Raw genomic sequence first — 20,295 nt, 5'->3', positions numbered from 1 at the left:
GAATAAGAGTGTGATTTGGAGTGGTTTGTGTGGGGTTGCCGCAACCAATTAAAGTGGCAAAGATATCGAAGTGATGTGCACACTGCGCTGTAGACTTAGTGTACATGGACGCTGGTGGACATTCAAAGTGCATACAGTCTTGATGCCAAGATTGGGATCTACTGTATTAGCAATGGCCATGAATGGATTAGTGAAAAGGCCTACTGAGACCATGAAAAACAATAATGAATAGTACTGCTTTATCAATATTAACATAAAAAAACAGAATTACTTGCCTTGTGTTTATATGCCACCGCCATTCACAGTATTTTCAGATTACATCCCTGTTTATCCAGAAATTTTGTTGGGTTAGGATTGGGTGGGGGCAACTATGAGCATATGACTAAACATATGTCACATGCTCATAGCTGATAGCTGATTGGAGTTTGTCAGTGCTCAGCAAACTGTAAAAGAACTTGCATTGTTCGCAGGACCATTTGTGAATTACTCCAACCATCATGTTTCATTATATCAATATACTGCTCTTCTCATATCGCCAACTGAGAAAACGATAACCAAGGACAAGACAGGGATAAAATAGCGAGTGTTCTGACAAATAGGGAAACAATGGTCAATGCAACAATTTTAAGTGCATTTTCCTTATCAGGATTGAATGACACAACAGCAAAGCACAGAGTTACTCTTTTTTCTTTTACTTTATTATGTTACTGTGTGATTTTGCTGATAAATAGTGCTCTTATTGTTACTATCATATTGGAGGAAAAACTTCATGAACCCATGTACATTTTCCTGTGTAATCTGTGCATTAATAGTCTTTATGGGACAGCAGCCTTTTACCCCAAATTCCTGATTGATCTATTGTCCAACTCTTATGTTATATCTTATACTGGTTGCCTGTTGCAGGTCTTTGTTATATACTCCTATGTAGCAACTGATTTTTCTATTCTGGCTTTAATGGCCTATGACCGATATGTGGCTATATGTCAACCACTGGAGTATCACTCTGTGATGACTAAGCATAGGGTTATTTTGTTGGTGTGTTTCTCCAGACTTGTTCCTTTGCTCTGCCAGGGTATTGTCATGATAATGACCTCTAAACTCAAATTATGTGGTTCTCATATAGAAAAACTTTACTGTGAGAACTGGGCAATCCTCAAACTTTCCTGCAATTCAATAAGAATGAATAACATTATTGGATTCATCATTATATTTTTCTATTTCGGCCATGACCTTTTCATTGTGTGTTCATATGTGCATTTGGTGAAATCAGCTTTAAAATCCAGAGAGTGCAGGAGGAAGTTTATGCAGACATGTGTGCCGCATTTATTGTGTTTGTTTAATGTCACAATTGCTCTGCTTTTTGACCTCATGTACGCTAGATATGGATCAGTGTCTGTGCCCCAGAGTTTAAAGAATTTCATGGCCATACAGTTTCTCATGATCCCACCTATTGTCAACCCTGTTATTTATGGGCTCAAACTGACTCAAGTTCGCAACAGTTTTTTAAGTTTGTGTTCGTACAATAAACGGGTCAAAGGATTAGGCTGATACATCAAGACTATCTGTTTTCAGGTCAGTCATTCTATTTTATAAACAGGAAAGAGTTAAGCATCGGGTTCCCATACTGTAATATGAGAAACTGATGGTAAAACATGTGGTCTGATCTTTCTTTCAAAGCACAGGAGTATACACAGCTACATGAATGCCCTATTTCTATGTCTGCTTCCTGTTGATGATTGATGGCTTGAACTGCTGTCAGATATTTGTCACATCATAATCTTTAAAACATCTCAAAAACTCTCATGTTAATGTCATTAGATGTGGCAGCTGATGCAAATTCCATGCACACTAACTGTAACAACCAAAGAAGCACAAATATTGATACATAATGTACTTTGAGTCAATTACACTTTAAGTTTTTCATTCATTCTGTTTCAGAGATGTGTTAATTAAACATGACCATTTTGGAGGCTGTATTTTGTCATGCTGTTGATTTGTATTATTGAAAGGTGTTTCTTATATTTGACTGTTATTCTTAGTAATAAAACAATTCATATAATTTAACAGGATTTTCACAATTATCATATTAAAAAAAGATATCAGTGGTAATGAATTAGAGGCCAAAGGAGTAATTGATTGATTCAATTTTTTTTTTATTTTATTTTTTTTTTTAGTAGAAAATGTTGTGTAAAAAACCTGCTAATACCTGGTAACATCTGGCTACTGTTATCTTCTTCTGTTAAGTCTGTGCTCTCTTTGTGCCAGCCAAGTAGTGAACAGTAGGTTTATTAGAGATTTTCACTGAACAGCTGCCTGCTGTGACCTTGAAATGACAAGAGAGAACCAAAACGCTAAAGTTGAGCAGAAAGATGCTATTAAACTTGTGAGGCTAAGGGAGACTAGAGAGCTGGATCATAATTTCCTGTCGCAACAAATGGGCCCTTTCCCAGACTGTGCAGATGGCTATCTGACCCAGTGTTATGATAAAATTATTGACTGGAACAATGACGTCTATATGACAGAGGTGCAGGACTAAATATAAGGCATCAAGGACATTTGAGCAAAACTGACAGAGGTGCTGAAAGACACTCACTGCATATAATCATGACATACAAAATTCCTTTCACATTATATGTAGTAGTATGTTGTTGTTTGACCCACTGTTGATATAAAATAAAGTTTATTCATTTATTTTCAACTTTTAACTGCCAGCTGATGGCACATACAGAAAGAATGAAGAACAGAGAGAAGGAGTCATCTAAGATCCAGCTTTAGAAATTCAAAAGAAGTGTACACGACAAATGGCGTGTTTGGAGACCTTAAGTGTTTAAATCGTTGGTGAAGATCGAATGAGTTGGAAAATAAAAATATAACTTACCCAGAGCTCGTCTATGGATAAATAAATTATCAGACATCTTCATAATTGCACGTCAGACATGCTAACGTTAGCTTCTGGTTCAGACAGACTGATGGTTATGTGTTGTCAAGCAAAAGAAAACCGTTCTGAAGTGCAAAATAATAGAATTTTAATCATGTGATAAAATATGCAATTAATCACGATTAACTGTTGAAATTCAGTGATTAATCGCACTTAAGAAAAAACTTGTTGTTTGACAGCCCCAGTTGCCTTGAAATTACTTTGGTGATTTTTAATTGGTTGATTTTCCTTAAGGTCCACCATGAGGTTAATATTTGTGCTTCAGATTTAAAATATCACACAACTACTGAAGCGATAAATTACATTCTAATGACTTTGGTGATCCTCTGTCCAAAATGATGCCCATATTTATTTTGGTGATCCTATAATTTTCTACAACATTAAGAAATTAAAAGTTTATGACATTTGCTATAGTACCAGCAAGAGGGTGACATTTTAGTTTTTTGTCCAATATTACTAGATTTATAACCAAATGACTGCAAAACTCATGACATTTCCATCAGATCCAAATGTAGTTTGTGTTATTGTGTTCATTTACATTTCATTTTCACATTTAAATTCCAACTAAAAAGTTGAAAAAATCACATTAATAGATCACTTAAGTACCCGCTCTGCTGCACTGGTGCATTTTCATGGGAACTATAGTTCTGAAATGCTTATTAAGACACTGGATTGGGTCAAACATGCTGGACGTGACATCACCTTAACTCTCCATCAGACATGCATTTAAGGGGGGTATCTTCCCTTATATCTGAATGCATGTTTCAGCTGTGTGCAACACAGCTGCAATTAGACATATACTAACAAACAATGAGCATTTTAACATTTTCAATGCATTACATCTTGTCTGCTAAACAGGTTTCATCACTTTGACACTTTTGCTTTGAGGGAATACTTCAAAAATGAGTAACACATCTAGTATAGTTGTGTTTTCACTGTCTGGCTTCAACGCAACAGTCAACTACAGAGTCACACTTTTCTCTCTCACTTTACTATGTTACTGTCTAATTTTGGTGGTAAATGTGTCTCTGATTTTAACTATAATCTTGGATGAAAACCTACATGAACCCATGTATATTTGTTTGTGTAACTTGTGTATTAATGGACTTTATGGGACTGCAGGCTTTTACCCTAAATTTTTTTCTGATCTTCTGTCTGATATTCATATAATATCATATACAGGATGTTTTTTGCAAATCTATGTTATATACTCTTATGCATTGGTTGACTACTCTGTTTTAGTTCTTATGGCTTATGACAGATATGTGGCCATATGTCGACCACTGGAGTATCACTCTGTTATGTCTGCACGAAGGACTGCTGTGTTAGTTAGTTTGTCATGGCTTGTACCTCTCTGCTGTGAGGTAGTGGTCTTATCTTTGACATCCAGACTGAAATTATGTGGCTCCCGAATACAGAAACTCTACTGTGAGAACTGGTCAGTTGTTAAACTTGCTTGTAGCACAACAACAGCAAATGACATTATTGGACTGATTTTTATATCCTTCTATATAGGGCATGTTCTCTTCATTGTGTGTTCATATATTCAGTTGGTAAAATCAGCTTTAAAATCAAGAGAAGGCAGGAAGAAGTTTACCCAGACATGTGTCCCACATTTATTGTGTTTGCTTAATGTTACAGCTGCTCTGCTTTTTGACCACATGTATTCAAGATATGGATCAGCATCTGTGCTACAAAGTGTGAGGAACTTCATGGCCATACAGTTTCTCATCATCCCACCTATTTTCAACCCTGTTATTTATGGGCTGATCCTGACTAAAATTCGAAATAGAATGATTTATTTGTTCATGATGGCAAGTCAAAGGGTTCAAATGAGACTGAAGCACTGACTTATGTAACCACTCATATTGACAGTTTGACTAAAGAGAGGGTTGTTTAGTTTGTGGGATTCTCCTGTTGTCTTTTCTCTTTCAGGCTTTTGTAATGTTAATGACCTCAAAGATAGAACTATGGGGTTCCCACACAGAAAAAGATCTATGTTAGAATTGCATTTTCTTTTAACTTTTGTTTTTACTTTTCCACAACTCATTGGTAATGGTACTCTTGAATCCATTATTCTATTTGTTGTTTTGGTTTTTGCTATCACATTTTGTGTTTGTATCTGTAAAATCAGCTCTAACATCCAAATAGGATGTAAAAGGCAATGGATTTATAATTTGATTCAGTGACAGAGAGTTATTATAGTGTTTAAAAGGTAGATTTGAACATCAATCAAAGCTAAGGCAATAAAGGACAGTGCTGTTTGTACAAGAACTGCCTTTTGGTGACTCAGGAGCCCGTGTGTGTTGCCTTAGGCCACTATAAGTGACACGAAATTTGTTCAGTAATAGTGTATCAGTAAAAGTTACAAGACATTACAGCAATTAATTCATTGATAAACTACCATTGTTGCAGTTGGTCCAATGATCACTTTCATCATAATATCAATAAATGTAAGAAATAGTTGCCTATTCTTATATTTTGAAACAGACCTGTGCCGTTTAAAGACAAGCCAGTGGTGTTAGGCCTACATGTTCAATAGTTTTGTGTAGTGGGAATGAGCAAAGTTGCAAAGATAATATTTATACAGCAAGAAAACTCCACCACCAACAATATTTATTGACTGCGTTTAAAAATGATATTTTTGATTCTTAATAATATTAATGACATAATGTTTTTACTGGTTTGTGGAAATCTAATGATATTCAACAAAGGCCCCTGAGTCCTTAAAATATAAACAGAAAGTTAAAGCTGATTGTCCCGACTACACCATTTTTCTGTGTTTATGTAATCAGGTATAATGAACACAGGCCCAGTGGACCGGGAACAGGTTCCATCTTTGTTCACCTTTGAAGAGCCAGCCAATTAGACACCAGAAGTAAAAAAGACCTTGTCTGCAACATCCAGCCATACATTCCCCATTAAGCTCTGTGCACCTCAACAACATTAGGTCGTTGTTACAATGAGCATTTTAACCTTTTCAATGCATGAGATCTTATCTGCTAAATACATCTCATCACTTTGACACTTTTGCTTTGAAGTCATATGAATATGAGTAACACATCTAGTATAGTTGTGTTTTCACTGTCTGGCTTCAACGCAACAGTCAACTACAGAGTCACACTTTTCTCTCTCACTTTACTATGTTACTGTCTAATTTTGGTGGTAAATGTGTCTCTGATTTTAACTATAATCTTGGATGAAAACCTACATGAACCCATGTATATTTGTTTGTGTAACTTGTGTATTAATGGACTTTATGGGACTGCAGGCTTTTACCCTAAATTTTTTTCTGATCTTCTGTCTGATTTTCATATAATATCATATACAGGATGTTTTTTGCAAATCTATGTTATATACTCTTATGCATTGACTGACTACTCTGTTTTAGTTCTTATGGCTTATGACAGATATGTGGCCATATGTCGACCACTGGAGTATCACTCTGTTATGTCTGCACGAAGGACTGCTGTGTTAGTTAGTTTGTCATGGCTTGTACCTCTCTGCTGTGAGGTAGTGGTCTTATCTTTGACATCCAGACTGAAATTATGTGGCTCCCGAATACAGAAACTCTACTGTGAGAACTGGTCAGTTGTTAAACTTGCTTGTAGCACAACAACAGCAAATGACATTATTGGACTGATTTTTATATCCTTCTATATAGGGCATGTTCTCTTCATTGTGTGTTCATATATTCAGTTGGTAAAATCAGCTTTAAAATCAAGAGAAGGCAGGAAGAAGTTTATCCAGACATGTGTCCCACATTTATTGTGTTTGCTTAATGTTACAGCTGCTCTGCTTTTTGACCTCATGTATTCAAGATATGGATCAGCATCTGTGCTACAAAGTGTGAGGAACTTCATGGCCATACAGTTTCTCATCATCCCACCTATTTTCAACCCTGTTATTTATGGGCTGATCCTGACTAAAATTCGAAATAGAATGATCTATTTGTTCATGATGGCAAGTCAAAGGGTTAAAATGAGACTGAAGCACTGACTTATGTAACCACTCATATTGACAGTTTGACTAAAGAGAGGGTTGTTTAGTTTGTGGGATTCTCCTGTTGTCTTTTCTCTTTCAGGCTTTTGTAATGTTAATGACCTCAAAGATAGAACTATGGGGTTCCCACACAGAAAAAGATCTATGTTAGAATTGCATTTTCTTTTAACTTTTGTTTTTACTTTTCCACAACTCATTGGTAATGGTACTCTTGAATCCATTATTCTATTTGTTGTTTTGGTTTTTGCTATCACATTTTGTGTTTGTATCTGTAAAATCAGCTCTAACATCCAAATAGGATGTAAAAGGCAGTGGATTTATCATTTGATTCAGTGACAGAGAGTTATTATAGTGTTTAAAAGGTAGATTTGAACATCAATCAAAGCTAAGGCAATAAAGGACAGTGCTGTTTGTACAAGAACTGCCTTTTGGTGACTCAGGAGCCCGTGTGTGTTGCCTTAGGCCACTATAAGTGACACGAAATTTGTTCAGTAATAGTGTATCAGTAAAAGTTACAAGACATTACAGCAATTAATTCATTGATAAACTACCATTGTTGCAGTTGGTCCAATGATCACTTTCATCATAATATCAATAAATGTAAGAAATAGTTGCCTATTCTTATATTTTGAAACCAAACTGTGTTGTTTAAAGACAGGCCAGTGGTGTTAGGCCTACATGTTCAATAGTTTTGTGTAGTGGGAATGAGCAAAGTTGCAAAGATATTATATTTTTTAGATATTAGATATTAATATTTATACAGCAAGAAAACTCCACCACCAACAATATTTATTGACTGCGTTTAAAAATGATATTTTTGATGCTTAATAATATTAATGACATAATGTTTTTACTGGTTTGTGGAAATCTAATGATATTCAACAAAGGCCCCTGAGTCCTTAAAATATAAACAGAAAGTTAAAGCTGATTGTCCCGACTACACCATTTTTCTGTGTTTATGTAATCAGGTATAATGAACACAGGCCCAGTGGACCGGGAACAGGTTCCATCTTTGTTCACCTTTGAAGAGCCAGCCAATTAGACACCAGAAATAAAAAAGACCTTGTCTGCAACATCCAGCCATACATTCCCCATTAAGCTCTGTGCACCTCAACAACATTAGGTCGTTGTTACAATGAGCATTTTAACCTTTTCAATGCATGAGATCTTATCTGCTAAATACATCTCATCACTTTGACACTTTTGCTTTGAAGTCATATGAATATGAGTAACACATCTAGTATAGTTGTGTTTTCACTGTCTGGCTTCAACGCAACAGTCAACTACAGAGTCACACTTTTCTCTCTCACTTTACTATGTTACTGTCTAATTTTGGTGGTAAATGTGTCTCTGATTTTAACTATAATCTTGGATGAAAACCTACATGAACCCATGTATATTTGTTTGTGTAACTTGTGTATTAATGGACTTTATGGGACTGCAGGCTTTTACCCTAAATTTTTTTCTGATCTTCTGTCTGATTTTCATATAATATCATATACAGGATGTTTTTTGCAAATCTATGTTATATACTCTTATGCATTGACTGACTACTCTGTTTTAGTTCTTATGGCTTATGACAGATATGTGGCCATATGTCGACCACTGGAGTATCACTCTGTTATGTCTGCACGAAGGACTGCTGTGTTAGTTAGTTTGTCATGGCTTGTACCTCTCTGCTGTGAGGTAGTGGTCTTATCTTTGACATCCAGACTGAAATTATGTGGCTCCCGAATACAGAAACTCTACTGTGAGAACTGGTCAGTTGTTAAACTTGCTTGTAGCACAACAACAGCAAATGACATTATTGGACTGATTTTTATATCCTTCTATATAGGGCATGTTCTCTTCATTGTGTGTTCATATATTCAGTTGGTAAAATCAGCTTTAAAATCAAGAGAAGGCAGGAAGAAGTTTATCCAGACATGTGTCCCACATTTATTGTGTTTGCTTAATGTTACAGCTGCTCTGCTTTTTGACCTCATGTATTCAAGATATGGATCAGCATCTGTGCTACAAAGTGTGAGGAACTTCATGGCCATACAGTTTCTCATCATCCCACCTATTTTCAACCCTGTTATTTATGGGCTGATCCTGACTAAAATTCGAAATAGAATGATCTATTTGTTCATGATGGCAAGTCAAAGGGTTAAAATGAGACTGAAGCACTGACTTATGTAACCACTCATATTGACAGTTTGACTAAAGAGAGGGTTGTTTAGTTTGTGGGATTCTCCTGTTGTCTTTTCTCTTTCAGGCTTTTGTAATGTTAATGACCTCAAAGATAGAACTATGGGGTTCCCACACAGAAAAAGATCTATGTTAGAATTGCATTTTCTTTTAACTTTTGTTTTTACTTTTCCACAACTCATTGGTAATGGTACTCTTGAATCCATTATTCTATTTGTTGTTTTGGTTTTTGCTATCACATTTTGTGTTTGTATCTGTAAAATCAGCTCTAACATCCAAATAGGATGTAAAAGGCAGTGGATTTATCATTTGATTCAGTGACAGAGAGTTATTATAGTGTTTAAAAGGTAGATTTGAACATCAATCAAAGCTAAGGCAATAAAGGACAGTGCTGTTTGTACAAGAACTGCCTTTTGGTGACTCAGGAGCCCGTGTGTGTTGCCTTAGGCCACTATAAGTGACACGAAATTTGTTCAGTAATAGTGTATCAGTAAAAGTTACAAGACATTACAGCAATTAATTCATTGATAAACTACCATTGTTGCAGTTGGTCCAATGATCACTTTCATCATAATATCAATAAATGTAAGAAATAGTTGCCTATTCTTATATTTTGAAACCAAACTGTGTTGTTTAAAGACAGGCCAGTGGTGTTAGGCCTACATGTTCAATAGTTTTGTGTAGTGGGAATGAGCAAAGTTGCAAAGATAATATTTATACAGCAAGAAAACTCCACCACCAACAATATTTATTGACTGCGTTTAAAAATGATATTTTTGATGCTTAATAATATTAATGACATAATGTTTTTACTGGTTTGTGGAAATCTAATGATATTCAACAAAGGCCCCTGAGTCCTTAAAATATAAACAGAAAGTTAAAGCTGATTGTCCCGACTACACCATTTTTCTGTGTTTATGTAATCAGGTATAATGAACACAGGCCCAGTGGACCGGGAACAGGTTCCATCTTTGTTTACCTTTGAAGAGCCAGCCAATTAGACACCAGAAGTAAAAAAGACCTTGTCTGCAACATCCAGCCATACATTCCCCATTAAGCTCTGTGCACCTCAACAACATTAGGTCGTTGTTACAATGAGCATTTTAACCTTTTCAGTGCATGAGATCTTATCTGCTAAATACATCTCATCACTTTGACACTTTTGCTTTGAAGTCATATGAATATGAGTAACACATCTAGTATAGTTGTGTTTTCACTGTCTGGCTTCAACGCAACAGTCAACTACAGAGTCACACTTTTCTCTCTCACTTTACTATGTTACTGTCTAATTTTGGTGGTAAATGTGTCTCTGATTTTAACTATAATCTTGGATGAAAACCTACATGAACCCATGTATATTTGTTTGTGTAACTTGTGTATTAATGGACTTTATGGGACTGCAGGCTTTTACCCTAAATTTTTTTCTGATCTTCTGTCTGATATTCATATAATATCATATGCAGGATGTTTTTTGCAAATCTATGTTATATACTCCTATGTAAAAGTTGACTACTCTGTTTTAGTTCTTATGGCTTATGACAGATATGTGGCCATATGTCGACCACTGGAGTATCACTCTGTTATGTCTGCGCGAAGGACTGCTGTGTTAGTTAGTTTGTCATGGCTTGTACCTCTCTGCTGTGAGGTAGTGGTCTTATCTTTGACATCCAGACTGAAATTATGTGGCTCCCGAATACAGAAACTCTACTGTGAGAACTGGTCAGTTGTTAAACTTGCTTGTAGCACAACAACAGCAAATGATGTAGTTGGACTGCTTGTTATTTCCTTCTATATAGGGCATGTTCTCCTTATTGGGTGTTCATATGTTCAGTTGGTAAAATCAGCGTTAAAATCCAGAGAAGGCAGGAAGAAGTTTACCCAGACATGTGTCCCACATTTACTGTGTTTGCTTAATGTTACAGCTGCTCTGCTTTTTGACCTCATGTATTCAAGATATGGATCAGCATCTGTGCTACAAAGTGTAAAGAACTTCATGGCCATACAGTTTCTCATCATCCCACCTATTTTCAACCCTGTTATTTATGGGCTGATCCTGACTAAAATTCGAAATAGAATGATTTATTTGTTCACGATGGCAAGTCAAAGGGTTCAAATAAGACTGAAGCACTGATTTAAAGAAAGGGTTTTTTAGTTAATGTTACAGCTGCCTTGCTTTTTGATGTCTTGTCAGAAACACAACCCCGGTACGAGGTCAGTGTGAGGAGAAGTAAGCACTTTCTACCACCCAGCCTATACATTTTCTTATCAGTCAGCTTCCAGGCATTAGATTGCATAATGTGATACATGAAGCTTACGGTATATGAGCAAGTATAATTCTTGTAGGAATTCCCAACAGGGAAACCACAATTTGTGTTAATCTCTGGTCCCAGACCATATTGTCCTATGACCAGACTGAAAACTTTGTTGAGTCAGACTCTGCTGTGTGATCTGTCTATACAATGTGTGAATACTCTGTTATTAGAGGAGGAGGACAGGACTGTCTACTCACATGTACAAACAGAAAAAATATAGAAAAGCATAAATCCAGAAGTCTTTGAAGTCAATGTTCTTTTCTTGGCCTATTTTTTGAAAAATAATGATAATTATGGTATGATAAAGGAGTCAGTACCTGGACTCATACCACTCTCAGTTAGTACATAAATCAAGCAGTGCCATGGGAGATTTTTATGCCTCCATGCTGTCGATGGCTGTGGCCCGAGGCATTATGTCTGTGGGTTGTCTGTCCATCTGTCCCATCCTTGTGAATGTGATATCTTAGTAATGCCTTGTTGGAATTTCTTCAAATTTGGTTCAAATGTTCGCTTGGAGTCAAAGACAAACTGATTAGATTTTGCTGGTTAAAGGTCAAAGGTTTATGTATTTGATGCTTCCGTATGTGCTACTAATATGATCCAGGTGAAGCAGATTTACTCTGCACTTACTGTCCAGCATATTCTTCCCAGCATCTGGCTGGTGTTTTGAGTTTTAATCATCCCCTTAACACTCTTAATAACCCCCCTGACCTTGAACAGAATGAGTGTGTGTAAAAGCTAGTCTAACCTTTTAATATTGTCATGATACTTTGATGATATTAAGTATAGTTTAAGGAGTTTCTGTACATGCAGACCTTGGATTTTTATTTCCTTGCTCAGCATTAGCTGTTGCAGACAGCAAATACTCTCAACAAATTAATAAAAAATTTGCAATTTACAAATGTTAATAATGTGTAGTTGTACATTTTCATTTGCAGAACACAAAATAACTGAAACACCTTACTGTATCTTGCAACCCAATAGAACATAACCTCACAAATGACTGAGGCAATACCTCAACAGTAATTGCACAGTTACACATCATTGCCTTTGCTTTGGATTGCATAGTACTGGGCTAGATTTCTTAAAGTTCACCTACAGTGGCAAATGATGGGTTCAGACAACATGATATTTTTGTCTGATAAGCTGGTAATAAGATAGGATAGTGAACCTGGTGTAAGATATGTTACACATATGTGTTATTTTGCGATCTTATAGTTTGTTGCATTAAATTATGCAGCAAAACTGATGAAAAATATTGTTTTGTGTGTATGTAAGCTTGTTTTACTTTATTCCTGGGGTCTAAAAACTGGGTGCCCACCAGACTTGTGGGGTCCGTGGAGCTTTGTTGGGAACAACATCACAATGATGAACTACAAGTGATATGATAAATTAAGTCTCCAGACTGATTCCAGATCTTCATTATACTCATAAGCAAGGAGCTGATGAAAGGCCGCTGTTATGGGTATAATGACTGTGATCTCTCCGGTTTACCTCTGAGGGAACAGGGTTGGCTACAGCTAGCTGGTTATAGTCCAGTGGTCAATGTACACATGGGATCGCCTGGTGAACAAAAGCTTTGACACTTTGTATAATTAGAAAAGAGACAATATAAACGATTCACAATGTCATGTTTTTACAATCTAACAGTGCTGTTATTCTCATTTGACACTGAATTTACTTCTTGAGACCAAAGATGTCAAAGAGCTTCACTTCAATAATGAATGCCTCAGAGGGGATACTGTAATTGATGTTTTGAGGGACTTACATAGAGAAGTATGGTAGAGGAGGACAGATCACTAACTCCACTCTCCTCTGAGAGCAATTAATAGAACAACACTACTCTGGAGAGCCAATCTGGGCAACACATGCACAAACAGACCCTTTAGCCAGTATGCCTTCATTCTTACTTACCGACAGACACCAGAAATAACTACATTCAGCTACATTAAGTTTTATTTTCCTTTAATACTGTTCAGTAAATTTAACTGGTGAATCAATCTTCCCTTGTCTGGCTGGTTACTCAGTGAAAACCACAAAATGCCTATAATGCAGTCAGCACGATGCCACCAAAGCCTCACAATGTCTGTGCTGCCCTGGGGCGTTTATATTATTTAATTATGTATAATTGTAATTAAGTTATAGTCTTATAGTCTAAGTAAAAAGGTTATGTTGATTGTCTGTTAGAAACACATGATGGAGTTGTGTCTGGTCCGGTTATTTCCAGTTTAGTTACGTCCTGTTCTGAGGAAAAACATGGCAGACATGTTCTGAATATAGTTCACATGCATCCATAATAAATTATCATAAAGGAAATGGCGTAAATTTATTTCTTTTACACAAGATGTCTTAAAAGATAATACATTGGTAATTATCTTGTTAAAAAGTGATCTTTAATAAGTTAATTAATAATTAAATTTTTGTATTGTTTATTCTCAGTTTTCATGCACTGTGCATATATTTATTTTGAAAATGATTTTGTTTGTTTATTTAGCCAAATGACGGAATCCATTGGCTGCTTAATGCTGACTTTTGCCAGCATTTCTTTCAAAATGCAGATACACACTCTTTCATGTGCTGCATGGTTTTATGTGCAGAGGGCAACAAAACATATATTTTCTCACAGCACACAGAGCTTGTCAGTCTACTGCTCGTTGATACACTTCTCCAATCCATCAGGCCATAACTAGTTTGGTTTTACTTAACATTACATGATTCACAGCACGGGATAAGGGACAAATGGTGTCCCATATTGATTTAATACAGGAAGCACCATTTTGTCCTCAAATATGGGACAGTCCTGAATTATACAGGACGGATGGCCGTCCTAGTAGGTGGCAACCCAAGTGGACAGGCGGTTCTTGTGTATACCATGAAATAAAGTGAAAGTGACAGCCTGAGTCATGCATTTAATTCATTATTAGACTCAATTGGCTTCTCTCAGCATGTTAATGAACCCACTCACTCTTTTAACCATACCCTTGATCTGGTTCTGACTTATGGGATTGACATCGAATATTTAACAGTTTCTCCCAGAAACCCTCTTTTATCTGACCATTCTCTGTTAACATTTGAGTTTTCAGTCATGGACTACACAGCATCTGGGGAAAAAATCTATTACAGCAGGTGTCTCTCTGACAATACCATTAGCAAATTTAAAGAAAGGATCCCATCAGTACTTAGCCCACTGCCATGTATCAATGCAGTAGGGAACAGCTCTCTTAACTTCACATCCACACAGGTTGATGATTTTGTTGATAGTACTGTAGCCTCACTGCGTGCAACTCTAGATACTGTGGCCCCTCTGAGGAGGAAGGTAGTGAGTCAGAGAAGGCTAGCTCCATGGTACAACTCAGAAACACGAGCTTTAAAGCAAAATTCAAGGAAGCTAGAAAGGAAGTGGCGTTCTACTAACCTGGAAGAATCTCTAAAGGCTTGGAAAGACAGCCTATTGGCGTATAAAAAAAGCCTCCGTAAAGCCAGAACATCCTATTATTCATCATTGATAGAAGAAAACAAGAACAATCCCAGGTTTCTGTTCAGCACTGTAGCCAGGCTGACAGACAGCCACAGCTCTGTTGACCCATCTATACCTTTAGCCCTCAGTTGTAATGACTTCATGAGCTTCTTTACAGATAAAATTGTCTCTGTTAGAGAAAAAATTCACCATCTCCTCCCCACAGCTGGCTCAGATGTACTGTCCAGTTCAGCAGCCTCAGAGTCCACTGTAACTGGCTTATATTTTGACTGTTTCTCTCCTGTACATCTCCCTGAGCTCACTTCAACAGTTTCTTTATCTAAACCATCAACTTGTCTTCTTGACCCCGTTCCAACAAGGTTGTTCAAAGAGGTTTTTCCTTTACTTGACACCTCTATATTAAGTCTGATTAACTTATCTTTATCAACTGGTTATGTACCGCAGGCTTTTAAAGTTGCAGTAATTAAACCTCTACTTAAAAAGCCTACTCTTGATCCTCATGTTTTAGCCAATTATAGACCTATATCCAACCTCCCCTTTATCTCCAAAATCCTTGAGAGGGTCGTTGCAAGCCAGTTATGTGATTACTTGCACAGGAATGGTTTGTTTGAAGATTTTCAGTCAGGTTTTAGAGTCCATCATAGCACAGAAACTGCTCTGGTTAAGGTTACCAATGATCTCCTCATAGCTTCAGACAATGGACTTGTCTCTGTACTTGTCCTACTAGATCTTAGTGCCGCATTTGACACCATCGATCATAAGATTTTATTACAGAGACTAGAACATATGGTCGGCATCAAAGGAACCGCACTAAGCTGGTTTAAGTCATATCTGTCAGATAGACTCCAGTTTGTTCATGTTAATAATGACTCCTCTATCATAACTAAAGTCAGTCATGGAGTTCCACAAGGTTCTGTGCTAGGACCAATGCTCTTCAGTCTATATATGCTTCCTCTGGGAAACATTATTAGGAGGCACCAGATGAATTTTCATTGTTACGCAGATGACACCCAGCTGTACTTATCCATGAAGCCAGGTGAGACTAACCAGGGAGCCAAGCTTCAGGTCTGTCTTAAGGACATAAAAATCTGGATGACCAGTAATTTCTTACTCTTAAATTCAGACAAAACTGAAATTATTGTAATTGGCCCAAAACACCTCAGAGATACACTATGTGATAATATACTGACTCTGGATGACATCACCTTGGCCTCCAGTGCTACAGTCAGAAACCTTGGTGTCATTTTTGACCAGGACTTGTCCTTTACTTCACATATAAAGCAAGTCTCTAGGACAGCCTTCTTCCACCTGCGCAATATTGCTAAAATCAGACCCATTCTATGTCTAAAGGATGCTGAAAAACTAGTTCATGCATTTGTTACCTCAAGACTGGACTACTGTAATTCTTTATTGTCAGGATGTCCCAAAAATTCAGTAAAAAGCCTCCAATTGATCCAGAATGCGGCAGCACGAGTACTGACAGGAACGAGGAAACGAGATCACGTCTCTCCTGTGTTAGCCTCTCTGCATTGGCTCCCTGTAAACTCCAGGATAGAATTTAAAATCCTCCTCCTCACCTACAAAGCCATTAATGGTCAGGCACCATCATACCTTGGAGAGCTTATAGTTCCCTATTTTCCCAATAGGACACTTCGCTCTCTAAATGCAGGTCAACTTGTGGTTCCCAGAGTTAGTAAGAGTAGAATGGGGGGCAGAGCCTTCAGCTATCAGGCTCCTCTCCTGTGGAACCAGCTCCCAGTGTGGGTTCGGGAGGCAGACACCCTCTCTACCTTTAAGATCAGGCTTAAAACTGTCTTGTTTAGTAAAGCTTATAGTTAGGGCTGGCTCGGGTATGTCCTGACCCATCCCTTAGTTATGCTGCTATAGAGCTAGACTGCTGGGGGATTCCCATGATTCACTGGGCGCTCTCTCCCTATTTCTGTCTCTCTCCCCCTCTCTCTCTCGATGACCTCATGCCATTAACTTTGTTTCCTAGTCTCTCCCGTAGTTTGTGCTTCTCCTCTCTCTCCCTCTCTCTGTCCTCATTCTGCAGGTATCTCTGCCTCGGGAGCAGCAGGATCCAGATCCACCACTACTCATCATTACTATTAACCACTGTTACCTGTCATCATTATTATTGATAACACCATTACCTACACAGCTGTTCCTGGTCTCTCTCTCTCTCTCTCTCTCTTCTCTCCCCTCTCCTCCCCCTCCCCCTCTTTCTATCTTCTCCTAAACCCAACCGGTCGAGGCAGACGGCCCCCCCCCCCACCCTGAGCCCGGTTCTGTTGGAGGTTTCTTCCTGTTAAAAGGGAGTTTTTCCTCCCCCCTGTCGCCAAGCGCTTGCTCGTTGTGGGAACTGTTGGGTTTTTCTCTGTAACAAAGTAAGGTCTTGACCTTACCCTGTAAAGTGCCTTGAGATAATGTATATTATGATTTGGCGCTATACAAATAAAATTGAATTGAATTGAATATATGCTGGCGCTACGGTCAGACACAACGTCAACTTAACATTACAAGCTTCTGTATTTCATGAGCTTTATATATCAGCCATTAATTGCTTGTCAAATAGATCTTGACACATCTTCATCCCATGACCAGGCTCCTAGCAGAGGCAATTGGGCCTCTCTCATCACTGGATGCTGAACTATGCAATACCATCAAAACTATTAAACCAGCTTCAATTTGTCCACAGTTTGGGATGTTCTGACAGCTTCTACATCACCGAGGATGACATATTGTGATAATTTCCTGTCTTTACATAAAGCTGCCCACTCTGAAATATAAGGTATATACATTTATATACGGTACTTGTATAAAATATACACCAAAATCATATAAAAGCACAAGACAAAGAGTCCACAGACAAGTTAGCAGCTGTGGCTGTACAGTGTTTGAGTTAAGTGCTAACATCAGAATGCTAACATGCCTACAATGACAATATTAACATGCTGATGCTAAGAAACCATGGTGTTTACCAGATTTAGTTTAGTCTTACCATGAAAACGTTTTATAATTAGGAAATGTTATCATGTCTCTAGCATTGTTAAAGCTCACATGGATGAAATTGCTCCCTGTTGCATGATCTCAAACCTTAACATGCACTGTGGAAAGTTTTCTAAATTCTCCAGAGGTGAAACGTTGCGTAAACATCAACCAATCTGGACAAGCTAAAAGTTGCTGAACACCTCCCCGAACCCAGTTTTAGTTTATGTGTGCATAGATATCACAAATGCAGAGAGACATATTTGAATTAGAGAATGGAAAATAAGACTACAGTTTCCTTTTACTTTAACCTCACCATGTTCATGAAAATTGGGTACTACCACTATGCTGCATTTGTCTTTTGCCTCCTGCTCTACAGCTTTATTGTCTTTGCTAATCTTGTCATAATACTGGTGATACTGCAGGAAAAAACCCTGCACGAGCCCATGTATGTGTTTATTGCATTTTTGTCTTTCAACTCTCTGTACGGTTCTACTGGTTTCTTCCCCAGGTTCCTCATGGACCTTCTGTCTGATACTCATTTAATCTCACGTCCTGCTTGTTTCACTCAGATCTACGTTATATACACATATGCTTCCTTTGAAGTGACCGTTCTTGGCATTATGGCTTATGACAGATATGTGGCTGTTTGTCATCCTTTGCACTATCACAGAAAGATGACTCGTAAAACTGTCTGTGCATTGACATTCCTCGCTTGGGTATGTCCAACCTGTAACCTCACAGTAACCATTACAACAGTTGTCAGGCTTCCTCTATGTGATAACAATATACAAAAGGTTTATTGTGCCAGCTGGAATATTGTAAAGATATCATGTCCTACAACTTCTGTCAGCAATGCTGCCGCTATGCTGGGGGCCATAATTATGGCCTTCCTTCCCTTTAGTTTTATCTTGTATACTTACCTGAGAATTGTTGTTGCTTGTTGGAAAAACTCATTAGAAACCAGGGGGAAAGTAGTACAGAGCTGTCTTCCACATGTTGTTTCATTTGTGACTTATTCCATCACGTCATTTATTGATACTGCCTTGAGTCGACAAAATCTTGAAGAGATAAATCCGTTTGTAGCTGTAATTTTGTCAATAGAATTTATTATTATTCCTCCGGTCTTGAATCCGCTTGTCTATGGCCTTAAACTACCAGAAATTAGAAGACACATTTTCAAGACGTTATATGGGAAACTGCAAACTAAGAAGCATTCCTCTAGATAATTATCAGAATCTACACTGATCTAAACCATCTTCATGGGCATAATGTTCCATGATATTTACACATATGTACCTTATTAAGTGACCATTGTCATCGTTTACACTGTGAGAGAAAGATAATCTCTAAAGCAGTTTACTGTTGGCAGCTATGACACGGTTTTGTTCTACTTTTTCTTTTTCTTCCTCTAGTGGTAATGAGATACAAAAAGTGTTTTAAGCTGACAGGAATGTTGTTAAATTATCATGTGTCACCACTGATGTCAACAATATTTTTGATTTTCTTTAACTACAGCTCTCATCCCTTTTTTGTTAGGTTCTGTTCACCTATCTGCAAATTGTACTGTTGGAAAACAAAATCAGCCCAATTCAAAGGGAAATTATTACACAGTTGTCTGCCACAAGGTTTAATTTGTGATCAACTCCATCACAGGAGTTTGTGATATTGCCTTAAGATGGTATAATCTTGAGGAGATAAACCCATTTGTGGCTTTAATTTTATCACTGGAGTTTGTTATAATTTCTGCAGCTCTGAATCCTCTCATATATGGCCTTAAGCTACCCACAGATGATAGACTAATTTCAATAATGTTAAACTCAAAAACAATAGTTCAAAACATTTAGAAAAAACATAACTGTTAACTTTATCTGTGACTGTTACCATAACAGAAATAAGAATACTGTAGGATGGATGTACAAGTCCCATGTGCTTGGCTTGCTGTTTTTTAAATGTATGATTAATAATGACATTGTTTTACCAGGAACAGCTTCACTCAGGTTGTCAAGACAAAAGATGCACAAAGAAAAAGCTCTTTTTGGTACATTTTTTTGAACTAATTCCCTTATACTTTGGTGGGGAGCCAGGAAATAAAACATAAAGGAGACTGTAAATGTTCACTCCATACTTATATACATGCATATGGTCTCAAAATTAGATACGAAATTTGTCAACATCTCTGCAGGATATATTTACAAAAGTCTTACTCTCAAAGTTTTTCACCAGTTGCTTAATATGTGAGTCATGACTCTGCCATAGTTTTCATGTAGTGACATGGATAAGGTTAAATAGCCCTTTTTTCCCTTAGTTTTTAAACTAAAAACTATACATGGGCATTTTGTCTTTAGTGAAAAAAATGTTTTATGAATGAAAAAAAAGCATCTACA

General features: G+C 37.3%; 6 protein-coding genes across 6 annotated transcripts; all 6 read left to right on the top strand.

Moving 5' to 3' along the window:
• Positions 1-582: 582 nt before the first annotated feature.
• On the top strand, positions 583-1,731 carry LOC139623415 (olfactory receptor 52D1-like). Its single transcript, XM_071482022.1, has one exon. The coding sequence runs from the start codon at positions 607-609 to the stop codon at positions 1,546-1,548; it is 942 nt and encodes a 313-aa protein (XP_071338123.1). The 5' UTR covers positions 583-606; the 3' UTR covers positions 1,549-1,731.
• A 2,109-nt stretch (positions 1,732-3,840) lies between these two features.
• LOC139622783 (olfactory receptor 6N1-like) lies at positions 3,841-5,590 on the top strand. The gene has a single exon (XM_071480793.1). It carries the CDS (start codon positions 3,841-3,843, stop codon positions 4,786-4,788), a length of 948 nt encoding a protein of 315 aa, XP_071336894.1. The 3' UTR covers positions 4,789-5,590.
• A 318-nt stretch (positions 5,591-5,908) lies between these two features.
• On the top strand, positions 5,909-7,591 carry LOC139622096 (olfactory receptor 6N1-like). The gene has a single exon (XM_071479590.1). It carries the CDS (start codon positions 5,984-5,986, stop codon positions 6,935-6,937), a length of 954 nt encoding a protein of 317 aa, XP_071335691.1. The 5' UTR covers positions 5,909-5,983; the 3' UTR covers positions 6,938-7,591.
• Positions 7,592-7,756: 165 nt separating this feature from the next.
• Positions 7,757-10,193, top strand: LOC139621449 (olfactory receptor 6N1-like). Its single transcript, XM_071478393.1, has one exon. The coding sequence runs from the start codon at positions 8,159-8,161 to the stop codon at positions 9,110-9,112; it is 954 nt and encodes a 317-aa protein (XP_071334494.1). The 5' UTR covers positions 7,757-8,158; the 3' UTR covers positions 9,113-10,193.
• Positions 10,194-10,298: 105 nt separating this feature from the next.
• On the top strand, positions 10,299-12,097 carry LOC139620814 (olfactory receptor 6N1-like). The gene has a single exon (XM_071477159.1). It carries the CDS (start codon positions 10,308-10,310, stop codon positions 11,259-11,261), a length of 954 nt encoding a protein of 317 aa, XP_071333260.1. The 5' UTR covers positions 10,299-10,307; the 3' UTR covers positions 11,262-12,097.
• Positions 12,098-18,183: 6,086 nt separating this feature from the next.
• On the top strand, positions 18,184-20,236 carry LOC139620185 (olfactory receptor 10T2-like). Its single transcript, XM_071475876.1, has one exon. The coding sequence runs from the start codon at positions 18,184-18,186 to the stop codon at positions 19,135-19,137; it is 954 nt and encodes a 317-aa protein (XP_071331977.1). The 3' UTR covers positions 19,138-20,236.
• Positions 20,237-20,295: the final 59 nt, after the last annotated feature.

The sequence above is a fragment of the Trachinotus anak genome, unplaced genomic scaffold (assembly GCF_046630095.1).
Source record: "Trachinotus anak isolate AG129_WGS33_773 ecotype Australia unplaced genomic scaffold, CSIRO_AGI_Tana_v1 ptg000001l, whole genome shotgun sequence".
Classification (NCBI taxonomy): domain Eukaryota; kingdom Metazoa; phylum Chordata; class Actinopteri; order Carangiformes; family Carangidae; genus Trachinotus; species Trachinotus anak.
Note: the sequence above shows the minus strand (reverse complement) of the source record. Positions and strands in the feature narration are given on the sequence as shown.